The following is a 15,606-nucleotide window of genomic DNA, read 5'->3' on the forward strand; positions in this document are numbered from 1 at the left end:
TGAGACAAATGGTGTAAGACTAATTTTTGAAGTAAATGGGAAGGGAAGAGAAAGCACCTTCCAGATTTCTTCCTATGCACATAGTACTTTTGAGTCAGGTCAGTTGACGAACATGGAGACACCCACCCATTTACTATTACTGAGGAGGACAATTGGTGTCCTCCTCCAACATCCTTTCTTGCAATTTCAGTTTTTCTCTCTGTTTCGAAGTTATGATTCTCCCATAACTTGGAAAATACTAATTAAGTGGTTAAGTCCTTCTCTTTTTCTCCCCACTCCAAACATTCTCCTTAATAACCTTAGGAATTCCACTTCTTTAATGTTTGGGTTGGTGTTTGTTTTAGAATCTTGGTATGCTTCTCTTTTGTTGCCTCATTTTGGGGAAAGGACAATTTATACCAAGGGAAGCTCCAGCTTTTAAGGTAGAAGTGGGAAGGAAGTAGGCCATTAGGAAAGGAGACAATAAAGAACTCATCATATTTGTTCTAAGGTCCAGAATAATTATTGAACTGTTTCTAATCATGATAAGAGATTAAAATTTCTGTTTCTTCAACTAAATTTTAATTCTATCTAATCATTTGTTCAGCTTGACTTTTCTCTTGGCATCACAGTCAGAACATTTAGGGTATACTTCCAAGGACCAGACGAAGAGAGTCACCGTTTTTCCTAAGCTTGTAAACTTGGAGTGAGGATGCTTCGCAAGAGCCTCTTTAATGCTGACATAGTATTCCCTGGGGCCCACTGGCCTCTCCAGCACACTGTATTCAGAAGTTGACCCCTTTTCTTTAAGGAGATAAACATAATAACAAAGCATGCTCTCTTGGGCAGAATCCTCAGAAGAATCCAAGTGACCAAATCCAAGCCCATCATTCCTCCTTTACCCTTGGTACACGAGTCAGAGTGTGGCCATCGGGAGCTAACTTTACCCTAGCAGAAAGATCATACAACATTGCTTCATAGCTTAGTCTTTCTGCTTTTCTGTTTGCTAACCTTTTTATGACAATGTAAAAATACAAAATTGAGTTTAGGATCCTTCCCACTATCACGTCATTACTGAATACAGTCTGCTTTCTAGGGCTTGGGGGTTTTAAGTGTACACTAAAGTGCTCTTTTTAACTGAGTTTCCCCTTGATTCCAGTTTGGAGATTCTCAGCAGTTGCGGCTGGTCCGTATTCTGCGTAGCACTGTGATGGTCCGAGTTGGTGGAGGATGGATGGCCCTGGATGAGTTTCTAGTGAAAAATGATCCCTGCCGAGGTAAGGAAGCCCTGCCGTAGGATGTAATAACAGCCCATGTCGATTTTCCAGGAAGCATTGGAGGAGGGTTTTCTGATTTTTGTCTTGTTAAGGTGTCTGATATCATCCCACCCACAACAGATTAGGACCCAGGGTTTCAGGTACAAAAATCTGAAAAAGTTGATGCTGTCAGGAAAGAACAAAGGAATGAGAATTAAGAATTTGTTGGTGTCTCTAGGCTCTCACATTTGGGAAGTAGAAGGAGGAGATAAGGAGTTCAGAGTCATCCTCGAGTTCATAGCAAGTTCAAGGCTAGAGTGAAAGAAACCTAGTCTCCAAAACAAAAAGAATTTACTGGTGTGACACTACATTTAGGGTGCGACGTTAGCACTAACCTAGACTGAAGCCTTGTGTATACTTTCAGGTTCCTCTTTCGTAGAGCCTCAGAGCATGCTAAGCCCTTCCCATGCATAGGACTAGTGACTGTTCTAAGTAGGGGACTTATGGCAGCCACCCCCCTCCCAGGCAGCAGAAGACCATCAGCGTAGCTTGAGCAGATAGTAGTTCCAGCTGCAGCAGGGGACAAATGGCCGAATCCCAGCTGCCAAATCCTGCCCAGCCACGTCCAGTCCTCTGTCCTGTGAGGGGAGCTGCATGTGGTCCACCGGAGGCCCAGCTGCTTTGTCTTCCCTGACTAGCTTCTGTGGTTCCTGCTCTGTCTCTGTCTTTGTGTTTACATCTTTTTTATTCCAGTTCATCATCCTGGGAGTAAAATAAAGCGCTCTGACTCCAGCTCTTCAGTTTCCAGTCAGTCTCCCATAGGTTGGCCTTTATGCTTTGTCCTCTTCCTCTACACCCTGGTCCTTTGAGAATGGCTTTGCTTAAACTGTAACATCTCTTGGCTCTGTGATACCTGCTGCCTTGGTGAATGCTCAAAATAGCCAAACCATTGCTTTTCCAACAATTCCATGTTGACAAGGTATAAAATGTTTCTATTGAGATGGTATCCACAGAATTTGAATACTACTTAATAATTACTCCTACATAAGCACTTTAAAAATAACACATTTGCATCTCATATCCATCTTATGAGATATAGATTCTGTTATCTCCATTTTATAGAGTAGGAACTTGAGGTATGGAAATTTAAATATCTTGACGGGTTAGCCAGGCAATGATTAAAGTCAGAACCAGCTAGGCTTTTAAGCACCACCCTATATGTATTTTTTTGTTGTTGTTTTGTTTTGTTTTATTCTGAAGGATTTAGAGAGACCCAAAGGATATGCAGTTCTCACATGAGTGCTGGGTATCTATAAATTTAATTCTTTCTGCACTTACTACAGCAAACCAATATAATAGCTAAGCAATAATAATTCCCATCAGAAGTTTTTAAATTTGGGTTTGACAATACCTTTTCTGATAAATTCTAAAAGGATTTAGTCAGTTTTAATATTTAATCATATCATGAACCTGAATTGTTAATTTAAAAGTCTTTTCACTGTTTTAAATAAGGAGCAATACACATATCTTTTTAACTTTATTTTTGTAAGAACAACAAAAACAATGTTTTATAAATCTGTTATGGTCCCATTTTTCTTGTGGTGTATCAAATCAGACTAAGCAACAGCGATGCTGCATGTTGTAACCCTTGGTTGCCTGCTTGTCTGCTGCCTGCTCTGTTCACAAGTATATTATGCTGCTGGCTGGCCAGAATACTGCCTGCTTATCTTACTCCGTAACAATTGGAACTGTACCTCCAAGGAGATTTGGGAGGGCAACCTCGTAGCTATTTTCTGTAGGCTTTCTGTAGGTAACCCTCTTGTTCATCCTTCAGAGCAAGGTAAGACTCCCCAACTCTCTAGGAATGCCTTCTTGGAGCTCAGCAATCAGCTTCTGTCCATTGGCTGAAATAGAACTCACCAGCAGCTTTCAGTAATTGCTGTCAGTGGACTTTCTTGCCACATGAAAACAGTGCCACAGTAGACACCCAAGGGCAGTGAGCTGGAGGGACACAAGCTTCAAGAAGACAGGTTACTTGCTAGGCCTGGTAGCATATGCCTATAATTCCAGCTATGTAAGGCAAAATCTGGAGGATCCAGAATTATAACCTGGGCTACATAGTAAGACTCTTCATCAAAAAATAGATGAGATAGACAAAATGACATTCCACTAGGTAGGTTTGCTGTTCATATAGTTTTCTGATACTGCATAGGGTTTTGTTTGTTTCTTATTTCTTTAATTCATTTGTTGCAAAGGAGACCATACATAATGCTTTAAATGGAGATAAAAAACAGTGTTTGTAGGCCTAGTGAGATGAGATGGATCAGTGTGTAAAGGCACTTGCTGCCAAGCCTTGATGACTTGAACCCACACAGTGGAAGAAGAGAACTAATTCCCACCTGCACAAAATAAGTAAATTAATTAAATTTAATTCATGTTCCTGCTTTTAAAAAATGGGTATACCTGTGCCTAAAATACTTTATACATTTTAAAGGTTTGCCATTTGTATAGTTTCCTGGAAAAAATTATGTATGTATGTATGTATGTATGTATGTATGTATGTATGTATGTATATAAAAGGAAGTAACATGAATTGGTATTAATACTTCTGAGATAGTAAAAATCTAGGAATATTCATTTATGGATTTTTTTTTTTTTTTGGTTTTTTGAGACAGGGTTTCTCTGTGTAGCCCGGGCTGTCCTGGAACTCACTCTGTAGACCAAGCTGGCCTCGAACTCAGAAATCTGCCTGCCTCTGCCTCCCAAGTGCTGGGATTAAAGGTGTGCGCCACCACAGCCCGGCCATTTATGGAAATTTAAAAGAAGGTTTGGGGACTAGAGAAATGACTGGGTCAGCAGCAAAGAGTATATAATGCCTCTTGCAGAGGACCAGAGTTCAATTCCCAGAACCCACATCAGGAGACTTATAGCCTTCTCTGGCTTCTTACATATACGTATTCTCTCCCTTCCCCACCCCTCACATACATACACACACACACACACACACTTACATTCTTTACATGTATATACAATATAAAATAAAAATAAGAGCCAGGGCTGTAACTCAGAGAAACCCTGTCTTGAAAAACAAACACAGAGCTGGAGAGCTGGCTGAGCCAGCACTCAAGAGCTGCTCTTATAGAGGGCAGCTGACTTGGTTCCCAGAACCCCACCTGGTGACTCAAAGCCATCCATAACTGAATTTCTTGGGGATTCCACACCCTCTTCTGACCTCCAGGCATTAGATACACTGATATGTACACATACATGCAGACAAGACACTCATACGTAAATCTAAAAGCAATTAGCTTACGACTCTGTGGTAGGGCGGTGTATTTGTGTACATATGTGTACCCATAGAACCAGAGTTAATTAGTGTTACTTAAGAAGCATAGACAACTTACAAGCTGTTATACCACTGAAGTAATTGTTCCTCTCTCCTGCATCAAAGATACTTGTAGAAATGTATCCTAAGGAAAAATCAGGATATATACAAAAATATTTTCAAAGTTGTCATAGTATTAGATACAGTACTTTTAAAATATAGACAAATTAGAAGTTCAACATTTAACCAGTAAACTGACACATATATGATGAAATTATACTTTACAATTAACTGAAGTTTAACATAGGACATCTGGAAAATGAAGGAATGTTACTGATATCTTTGTATAAAAAGTATGTATGCAGTTGCTCAAAGAAATAAAGATATGCCCGTATGTTAATTCATACATCATAAGTGAGAGTGAGCAGAGGAAGAATGCCGGTATGCTAAAGCTTTTAAAAACCAGAGGCTGCTGTCAGGGTTTTCTGCCCTAGTCATTCCTCTCACTAGACTTGGAGCTTGCTATTTGGGCTAAGACTGACTAACCAGTGAGCTCCAAGTCATGGCTTCTGGGACTCCAAGCATGGCTCTTCATGCCCATGAAACCAGCTCTCCCAAGCCAACTTTCCTGTGATTTTTTTTTTTATCCTTTCTGAGATTTTAAAAAAGGTCCTTTTAAATGAAGTAGACCTTTACCCAGCAAATGCCATGGAGGATGGAGACAAGCTGATGTAGGTAATGCCATAAAGAGACAGCCAGGAATGCCTTAAAGAGAAGAGTTAGGGTGGGAGACAGGCCACCTCTTCTGTAGTTTGACCAGTCTATATGGGTGCTTCCATTCCCTTGTCTAATGGGACAGAGATGCTAATGAAAATCAAGTCTAGTATTTCATGTGGTGATACTATATCAGTTCTAAATTCTAGTGTGGGAGGAACATAATCTTATCACTCCATTATTACAGGTAGGTGTGTGTGTGTGTGTGTGTGTGTGTGTGTGTGTGTGTGTGTGTGTATGTATGTGTGTGTGTGTGTGTGTGTGTGAGTTAGAATTCTGCTCTTTTTGCCCAAGCTAGTCTCAGACTCGGGCTGAAAGACCCTCTCTACCTGAGCCTGTGAAGTGGCTGGCTCATGCTACCACCTGCCTATAGCCCTCTGTAAAACATTTTAAATGTGCCGTCCACAACTAGTTGCAACTTCCAGGGTTTCCTCTTGTGTCCCCTGCTGTTTCTCAGGAAGGTTGTTTAGTTAGAAGGAAACCATCAAATTCATACTCAGTCAGGACCCCACCACCCTCTGCCAGTTGTGTTTAATATATTCTTAAAATGATGGAGTCTGGAGTGGATGTACAGGTTCACAGTTACTGCAGAGCAGTGTCAGTGAAAAACCCAAGGCTCTGTTCCACAGGAGTATTTCTTTTAAGTTAGCAGTGTCTTTTTCATTAATATTTGTTCTGGCTGTGCTTGATGTCTCTGACTGAAAATCCATATTACATCCTGGTCTTACAGCTCTAGAAAGCCAGGAGCCAGCACTTACTTGGCCTTCAGTCCTGCTCCAGAGTCTTCCACTGCGAACTTGTCTCCTACTTGAAGTTGTTCCTTCAGCTTCCTACTGCTTTCAGCTTTTTACTTAACAAATTCTCACTCACAGTTTTGTGCATGGTCTTGACCTTTCTCTCTCCCTACATGTTTACTTCTTAGACTGTCCTCATCCTTACTGTCCTGGCTTCCTGAACCTCTTGCTTTAGTTGTTATTGACAGAATTCAAATGGAAGCATCTTGATTTCATTATGTGCTGTTTTCCACTATAGTATTATCATCTATCCTACAACATTTCAGCAGAAAGTACACATGTCTATGAGAGAGGAAATAGTTTAAGGTCAGAGGCTTGTGTCCTGTTGCATCTGTGTCTCCTTGAGCAGCTACAGTTTGCTTACCCCAGGGGAGAGCAGCAAAACCAGAACATGACTGCAGAGTGGATAGTCCTCCGTTCACAGGCTTGCTTGTTATAGCAAGCTAGGATCTTAGCCAGTGTGTTGGCTTTGGGTCAGAACATGACAGCTGGTTTTGAAGACTCCATAGGTGGTATAAAACCTATGCACAGCTTACTCTTCTCATGGGGTCAAGCAGCTGTTTGACCATCCAAGATTCATTTTTAATAACTGACAACATGCATGCATTTGTTCATTCTCTTTTAGCACGAGGCAGAACTAACATAGAACTTAGAGAGAAATTCATCCTACCAGAAGGGGCATCTCAGGGGATGACTCCATTCCGGTCACGGGGTCGAAGATCCAAACCATCTTCCCGGGCAGCTTCTCCCACCCGCTCCAGCTCAAGTGCTAGTCAGAGTAACCACAGCTGTACATCCATGCCTTCTTCTCCAGCCACTCCAGCCAGCGGGACCAAGGTATGTGCGGACCTCCTTTATGTTGTCCTTTGCTATTCCCATCTTCGTAGATACTCATTGATGGGCAGACTCTGAAAAGTCTAGCAGAAAAAAGAACATAAAAGCATACAGAGCAACTCTGTGCCCAGATCCCCCACACCCAGAGTGTACAGATCACCACCATTGAAGTGATTAGTAAAATGCCTGTTCAGGCCGTTACATCCAAAACAATTATGTCTTCTTACTCGCGGTTGGAGGAGTTTGAGCTTGTCCAGAGTTAGGGTTACTGGTTTAGAAAGGCCCGGCACTGTCCATGCAGCTGGACCTGACAGATGAGCTTGCTGCAGCTGCACAGTGGGCTCCAGGTAAAAGATACCCTTCTACCTGCTGTATCTTGCCTCATCAGACTTATGTATATTTTATTTGTTTTTTGTTTCTTTAAAATTTAGTGTCTTTTTTTTCTGTTCCCAATTTATGCCCCATTCTGTTCCATCTTCAATTGTTCCTACCCTTCCCTTTGGATTTCTGTTTCACAGACTCCACTTCAGTTCTCTCGCTGTTATGACAAACCCTGGTTGGTAAACAGTAAAGCTGGCACCCATGTCAAGGACAGCCATTGTCCTGACCTCCAGCTACTCAGCCCTGAGGTAGAGTATGACTTTGCTGAGTGAGACATGGTCACGAAGAGGTTCTCACTCATGCCAAGAACCTGACATGAGCCCAGTGTCTCTTCCATCTCTGGGTTGCTTGCTGACACAGCTGATTGATCAAGTGGTCAAGTGTTTTCAGGAGTTTCTAACTCTGATTTACCAAAATTGGAGATGAGTAAGAGATGCCTAAAACAAGATTGTTTAACAACTTTATAAGTTTTTAGCATGACATTTGTTCAGGATGATTGGTAACAGTCATTCCTGGCCATTCATTTGTTGATATTACTTGTAATTAGGTCTCTTGCAGTCTCCAAATGTAAGCTACACGGACGAGTTATAAACACCTGAAATTAATCTACAGCGCATGTTCACCAGTGTTCTATGTGTTTAGAACAAGAGGATGATTTGCCAGACCCCTCCCCAAGGTGGTGGGTGCTGCCACATTGGCTCAAGGCATGGGTGCTATCTATTTCAGCCAAGCAGTTTCCCTACTAGTCACCACTGCTCTGGAGCTCCAGTTCCACCTTCTTGGTTCCTTGGCCTAGACACCTGGATTTCTATAGCTTTGATTTGAGTGCACATACCAACAGTTAAGCATGTCCAAATGCAGCCATTATAATACCTTAACACTTTTGGAAGACCAGTGTTAGAGAAACAAAACCTGGCTGGTATTGTGGCACACACCTATAATGAAGCACTTGGGGGGGGGGGGCGGGGGCGGCAGGTGTGACATAACATCAAGGCCACGGGACTGTGTATTGAGAGCCTGTCTCAAAAGAGGAAAAGAAAACCACTGAAAACCCAGGCAGAGAGGCGAAGGCAAGGCTGCAACTGGAGAAACAAGGGCACAGATGCCAGTGGCTGTGAATGAACTGACAGCTTTGGACTCCTCCCACTGCCAGCACCACTGTGGAGAGCCCAAGACTCAGCTTGCCCTGGCTTTCCCCTCTGTGACACAGATTGCATATGACTCTGAGAGATGGCTTTTTTGCTTTGCTTTACAATGTAATCTTTTATTTCAAGTTATTTACTCATTGATGCCCTGTGGCCAGGCCAGGCTCCTAAATTAGAGCCCCAGCCCAGAGGCGCCAGAGCTGTGGACTCAGGCAACAGTGCTCAGGGTTAGGGTAGCTCTGGGAACTGGTGCTCCTCCTCCTGGGTGCCTGGAGAGTTCCTGCTTGAGTGTTAATCACTTCTGTCGCTTTTGCTTTTCCTTCATGAAGAAGTTCAGCCTGCACAATGAGATAGGTAGCTTTCCTCTCCTATCTATGTAAGCATCTTAAAGGTTCTGGAAAACAATTTACCCAACTTACTCCACAGAGAAACTGGAATTATATTCCATGTTTTAAGTAATAGTTTAAATCAGACTTTAAAATATTCTTTCTCTATATAAAATCTATGGTATTAAAAACATCACATAAGGAAATGTAGCTCTCCCCAATAACAACAGTCATGAAATGCAACTTCTTCAGGTTAGGACATGCGTCTATGCATTGCTATTCAGCAAGGCCATATGGTGTCCTCTCTGCCACATGGTTTAAGGTGCTAAGAGGTGAGGGTATACCAATAACACAAAAGTTACTCCCTTTATGAAATTGATGCTTTAATTTGGGACAGATGCAATAAGCAGATATAGATGTCAGGCAATGAATAATACTATCCCTAAAAACGGAAATGCAGTAGAAAGCCTCAAGTCATACTGAGAGGTGAGGCTTTCCTGACAAGAGTACCCTCGCAACATGGTCCCCGAAGTACACGGTCTAAACTGTGCGTGTGTTTGGGGAGGAAAGTTACTGTACAGTGACAGTGTGGGCTCAGTTAAGAACAAGTGGGCAAGACTTCCCTGAGCCATAGGACAAACAGCAAGGAGACCCTGACAGTTTACTGAACAGGAAGGGTGTATGATAGAAATGGAGAAACAAGATTCATTCCTTATTTCCTGAGGGGAGAGTACAGGCTGGCTCATAAATAGATCGTGACTACAATTGTTGTGTGTGCTTGATGATAGTGGGTGAGTGTCTGACTCTGCTTTAGTTGCTGCCCCAGCACACAGGGTGTTTGGATTTCTCTTCTGATAACCCCTCACCTTATTCATGTTTAACCAGAGTAGCTCACTACCAGAAGATCTCACATTCCTAGGGGAAGTGTGTCAGCAGGATAAAAGCCATTGCGAGGTTACCATCCCTAGGGGGAAGACATTAGAAGACAATCTGAAGCTTTAATTGGACCTTAACTACTTCTTTTTGAAAATATTTTTTAAAAAATCTACAATCTAGAACATTTTGTAAATAAATCTTTGTTTTCCTGGACTTTTTAATTTGCTTTTTCAAATCGTTATCTATAAAAAGCCTTTTAAATAGACAATTCAGTTACATACCTATCAAAGATTGTATCAACTAAATAAGATCTTTTGTTATTTTTAAGGTAATTTCATCAACAGGCAGCAAGCTGAAACGACCAACACCAACTTTTCATTCTAGCCGAACATCCCTTGCTGGTGACACCAGCAATAGTTCTTCCCCAGCTTCCACAGGTGCCAAAACTAACCGGGCAGGTAAGTGCCCATTCCTGGGCTGAGGGTGGGAGGGATAACCCAGCTGCTATGAGCCAGGAGGCAAAAGCCTCTCAGGCAGGAGCCATTGCTGGAAGAGACTTATGGTTGTTAGGCAACCATTGCTTTTTTTCTTGTCACTACAACAACTGTCCTCCTGCACTAAACACTAGAGCCCTTTTTCTGGATCAGAAATGATCGTAGTCGACTAAAAGGAAGAAGGGGTCCAGCCTGAACTAAAAGCAAGCTGCTTGTTAGTAACTTGCCTGGTTTGCCATGTCTTTCATGGCTGCTGGTGAACTGGGAAAGTGGAGTGGCTGACTGCTATTCCTCCTGGGAACCAGAACTTGTCCCTCCCCACCTGCACCTCCTTTTAGCAACTGCTCACAAACACTACAACCTCATCAGTTCATCCACCCATGCTTAGGTAATGGGGCAGCTTTGAAAGGTGGTCCAGCTGCTAACAGCAGCTGCTTCCTGCGGCTCCTCAGGATCGTGTAGGTAGCCTCACAGACCAGAAAAGGTTCATCTGCTGTCATGATGTGTGGATCCAGAATGGCTGTGATTTCCCCAAGACCATGCAGCAAATCAAGAGCTGTTAGCCGCAGCCACCTTGCCCTGGTCACTTGTGTTTCCATTTCAGTGTTTTTTCCATTAAGTCTCCTGCTTGATTCTTAAATTCCAGACCCTAAGAAGTCTGCCAGCCGTCCTGGGAGTCGGGCCGGGAGTCGGGCAGGGAGTCGAGCCAGTAGCCGTCGAGGAAGCGATGCCTCTGACTTTGACCTTCTAGAGACGCAGTCGGCTTGTTCAGACACTTCTGAGAGCAGTGCTGCCGGGGGCCAGGGCAGCTCCAGAAGAGGGCTCACCAAACCTTCCAAAATCCCAACCATGTCTAAGAAGACCACCACTGCCTCCCCCAGGACTCCAGGTCCCAAGCGATGACACTGTACAAGCACCCACACCACTATCCACGTTGAATCCTGCTCCGTACATTGGTGTATATTTATTCTGAACGGGAGAACTTATATTGTTAAAATTGTAAAAGAATAATTGTGTTATGAAGCTGCCTTATTTTTTTTCCTTTTTGTAAGTTACTATTTTCATGTGAATATTTATGTAGATAAAAGTTGCCTCCTGGTAACCCTGTAACAGATAGGGCCCAGAGATGAAATATTTGAGGAAAACAAAAGGTCAAGATGCAGATGTGTATTAAAAAGAAAAGCCTCTACATAGGGTTTCATGTGGTGCAGGCTTATAAACCTGCTTTATCTTTTAGGATTATTCCTAAATACATCTTCTTTATAAACTTGACTTGCTATATCAGCAAGATAAATTATATTAAAAAAATTCAGAATTCCGCAATGTTTAAGGAACTCTTCTTTCTAAATCACAGACACCTCAATTAGCAAAAATTAAGGAGAGGACACTTAAGATTGCATTTCCACTGTTTTCCTGTTATGTAATTTTAGCTGAAGAGACAGAACCTCATCTAGATAGCTTTTGCACATGATACAGCAAAGAGTTCATTGCAATACTGTCTTAAAATAATGTCTCAGTACTGGGCGTTAAAGGGCACATAGCTGCTAGGATTCAGGGGTAAAAGGAAACTTCAAAACATTGGGGTTTTAAACTGATTTGTAACTAACTGTCCAACCCAGCCCTTAATGACTCCTGTACACACCAGGCCCCAGGCCCCTGGTGAGGGGGACTCCTTGGTGGCACTGTGAATTACAGATTTGTTTATCTGCTTTTTATTTCCTATTTATTTAAATGGTCGATCAACCTCCCATGAACTGAGGAATGAATTCCATGAGCCCATTTTGAAATGCGGACCTAAGACAAACACTCGCTCATCTTTTAGCGGAGTTCACCAGCACACCTGTTCACCAGTCCCGTTTGCTTCCGTCTTTTTGTGTGTAATAAAGTCAGCTGACCAAGTGACCACAGAGGGGCTGTCTGGGGCTCCTGTTTTTTAGCTGCTGTTCCTTGTCAGCTCTGACCATGTTGCTGTGTGAGTATCTCAATTGGTTTTAATTGAGGCAGAAACTGAAGCTCTACCAATGAACTGTTTAGAAACAAGACACACTTTTGTATTAAAATTGCTTGCAGTAACAAATGTTTTGTAATTCCTGGCTTTATTCTGAACCACAACTTTATATTTAAATGTTACCGCTGAGGTATGAAAATGTTGTAGTACTTAATACATCATTCAACAAGAGTTTTCTTGATGGAAAAAAAATCATAGAACTCATTACTTTTTTTTTTTTAATCTTACCCTTGTTAATTTTAATGAGGCACCAGAGAAGCGGGCTGTTCTCACACAGATACATAGGGAAGGGGTCCTGTCTACCTACACGATTCAACAGTGTGTGAGGAATTTACCTTGGGATGGACAGACTTCCCATATGCTGAAAGTTCTGTCGGATGGTAGAAGTTCACAGCCAGACAGACTAGTTACCCTGTTAACCTTGAAACCACTGTGTATAGCGTGCAAACAAATGGACAGGCAAAGCCAAAGCATGGGGAGAAACTTATTCTGAGAAACTAGCTCACCAGATGGCGCTGTAAGGGGCTGATTCAGGGCAGGTTACATGGGAGATGGAGGCGTGTAGACTGAGCTGCCTCTTCTCATGGGTGATGCCAGTCGCCTGCTGGTTACCTAGACAGAACGCCTTGCAGTTTGTACATTTCAGGAGCCATCGTTGCCTTTGCTGTTCTCAAACTTCCTAGTTTGCCGTGCACCCTCTTGTCATAGGCCACAGTAGACAAGGGCAGAGGGGGTGGCTGCCCTGAGGCCCTCTTGCTAGTTTCCAGACTTGTGCAGGAAAAAGCTACCTAATTATTGGGGAAGACAAATAGGTGAAGTTACGCCCACTAGACATTTGGTCTCAATTCTGGAAGGCAGTCTAGTCTCCCTTTTTTTTGTTATAGGTGGAAAGGCAGATATATGCATGAGATCGCGGTATGAAGCCATGGTGGACTCTTCTGGAGTTGAGTCTTGAACTTTGTTAGTCTGATGTTTCCACTTCTCCAGTCCTTAGCTGGCCCTGATATGACTAGAACAACCAGATACTGACTGAAAGAGAACTCAAGAAAGGAGACCTGACTCAGCCCAATGTTCTCACTCTTCAGACCACATGCCCCTCAAATTCGAGAATTTGGCAAGACGTGAATGCATGTTTGCCAAAGCTGCATAAGGCCAAATGTTCAGAATGAGAGGAGTGCATAGCCGGGTGAGCTCCTTATGTGCTCTTTTCATAGAACCGGGTGACCTTCAGGCTTGGCACTGGAGAGTTGGCTCAGCAGTTAAGACTCTTGCTGCACTTGCAGAAGATCTCTTCAGTTCCCAGCACCCGTGGTGGAATACAACCACCTGTAACTCCAGCTCCAGGGAATCTGGCCTCCATAGATACTGTGCACACATGTACATACCCACGTGCTATACATACTTATAATTAAAAATAAATATCTGGGGCTGGAGACGTGTTAAGAGCACTTACACTGGATTATGTTGGTGCACATCTTCTATCCCAGCACTAGGGAGGCAGAGGCACACACATCTCTGAGTTCTGGTCTTCAGAGTGAGTTCCAGGATAGCCAGGGCTATGCAGAGAAAAAAGCATTTGCTACTTTTCCAAAGAACTTGGGTTTAGTTCCCAGCACCATTGTCAGACAGTCTCCTTAGGCATCTGCACTCGCGTGTACATACCTACATGTGACACACACCTACTTGTTTTGGTTTTGAGACAAGGTCTTAGCATGTAGCCTTGGCTGTCCTGGAACTCACTGTAGACTAGGCTGGTCTCTGAACTCATTGAGATCTGCCTGCCTCTGCTGGGATTAAAGGCCTGTGCCACCACAGCCATCTTAGTATGTACATAATTTAAATACATTTATTTTTCATTAAAAATCTTATTCTTAAGTTCTATGGGAACTTAGTGTAGAATAGTTTTTTGTTGTTGTTGTTGTTTTTTGGTTTTTTTTTGTTTTTGTTTTTTTTTTTTTTTTTTTTTGGATCTTTCACCTGCTTCCAGGTACTCAGCTGCAGGAGCATGGCAGGACTGGCTGATAGGTAGGAGGGCACTACCGGCTTTTTCTTTCTTCCCAGGAAATTTAGGTTCTGAGTGTTCCACAAAGCTCATTTGGCAGGCAGGGGTGAGGGATGCCTGGAGATATGGCTGGAGGGGGACGGGGTTAAAAGCATGTACTGTTCTTGCAGGCAGGCCTTGAGCTAAGATCCCAGCACCCACATAGGGTGAAAAGTCCAATGCCTCTGGCCTCTAAGGACATACACACTCCTGCACACACAATTAAATCTTAAAGACAAAAGCTTGCCTGGTGGTGGCTCCACATAAAGCTTCCATTCAACAGGAATCTGTGTAGACCTAGAAAACAGGCTAGGTAAAGGCTTAAGACACTACAACGGCTGACAAGGGGGATCAGCAGTAAAGGTGCTGACCACGCAAGCCTGGAGGCCTGCCTGCAATCCCCAGAACCCACAAAAACGTTGGGAACGGATTCCACAAAATCATCTTCTAACCTCTACACGAGTCTCTTCCCTCATAATAATAGTCCTGAGATGTGATTCAAAAAATCCATGTTTGATGGCCAGTTAGATGGTTCAGCAAGTGAAGACACTTACCCCCAAGGCTAATAATGACCTGAGCTCAACCCAGAGCCCGCATGGTAAGAAATCCACACATGCAACATGCATGTGCACTCACATCTGAGATAAGTGATACATCAACAGCTAACATTTATGGAATGCTTTCCAGCATTCTATACATCATAGAGAACTTGCATTCTAGGTACATCTCAATATAAATCCCAATTCTATGATTTTGAGTCCCCTATGGATAAGAAAGTTCAGTAACCTAGCAAAGTCATAGTCAGCAGGTGAGCCAGAAAGCTCAGGTGTTGACACTATCTTCTTCAAGAAGCTTTAGCCACCTTAGTCTTTCTGCTGTTCCAGGGTTCTACTCACAGGAACCTACCTCCTCTTTCTGGCACCTTCCAGAAACTTCACCAGCTCCTCTGGGGATGCAGCTTTCCTTCTGCTTTTAGAAATGATCAAGTTCACAGGTGGTCAACACCATTAGAGTGGGGACTGCTCAAAAGGTGGAGTCTTGGTTCAGGCTCAGTACAGAGCAGCCCACCATCACAATTGCCAAATTGGATTCTGGATGGAGGCTCTTGGATGACTGGCTAAGCCTGGTTTCAGTTTACAGGAATAGGAAGCACTGTGGAGAGAGAAAGTGGCTAGCTCCTAAGTTGACATGAATGTTTCAGCCCTAAGAACTGGCCTCATGCTGATAGCCTAGTAGCCCAGGATAGCCTAGAATGCCACCTGAGAACTACAGGTAGAGTGGGAGGTTCTTGATGGTATGATGTAGAGACTGGTGCAGAGGGTATCCAGGGTCCAGAGGGGAGGGGGGGAGAGGAAGCTGTGGGCAGGAGACTC

General features: G+C 43.1%; 1 protein-coding gene across 21 annotated transcripts in view; it reads left to right on the plus strand.

Moving 5' to 3' along the window:
* Nucleotides 1–12,261, plus strand: part of Macf1 (microtubule actin crosslinking factor 1) — a 336,209-nt gene extending 323,948 nt beyond the window's left edge. For 14 of the 21 annotated variants that reach the window (XM_076934251.1, XM_076934254.1, XM_076934256.1 and 11 more), the window contains 5 exons: nucleotides 1,139–1,256; nucleotides 6,754–6,965; nucleotides 7,481–7,591; nucleotides 10,019–10,148; nucleotides 10,831–12,261. In XM_076934251.1, coding sequence (XP_076790366.1) covers nucleotides 1,139–1,256; nucleotides 6,754–6,965; nucleotides 7,481–7,591; nucleotides 10,019–10,148; nucleotides 10,831–11,087 — 828 coding nt within the window. In that variant the 3' untranslated portion in view covers nucleotides 11,088–12,261. The remainder of the gene's footprint in view (nucleotides 1–1,138; nucleotides 1,257–6,753; nucleotides 6,966–7,480; nucleotides 7,592–10,018; nucleotides 10,149–10,830) is intronic. The other 7 variants (XM_076934258.1, XM_076934260.1, XM_076934246.1 and 4 more) reach the window with 1 other exon arrangement.
* Nucleotides 12,262–15,606: the final 3,345 nt, after the last annotated feature.

The sequence above is a fragment of the Arvicanthis niloticus genome, chromosome 5 (genome assembly GCF_011762505.2).
Source record: "Arvicanthis niloticus isolate mArvNil1 chromosome 5, mArvNil1.pat.X, whole genome shotgun sequence".
Lineage (NCBI taxonomy): Eukaryota > Metazoa > Chordata > Mammalia > Rodentia > Muridae > Arvicanthis > Arvicanthis niloticus.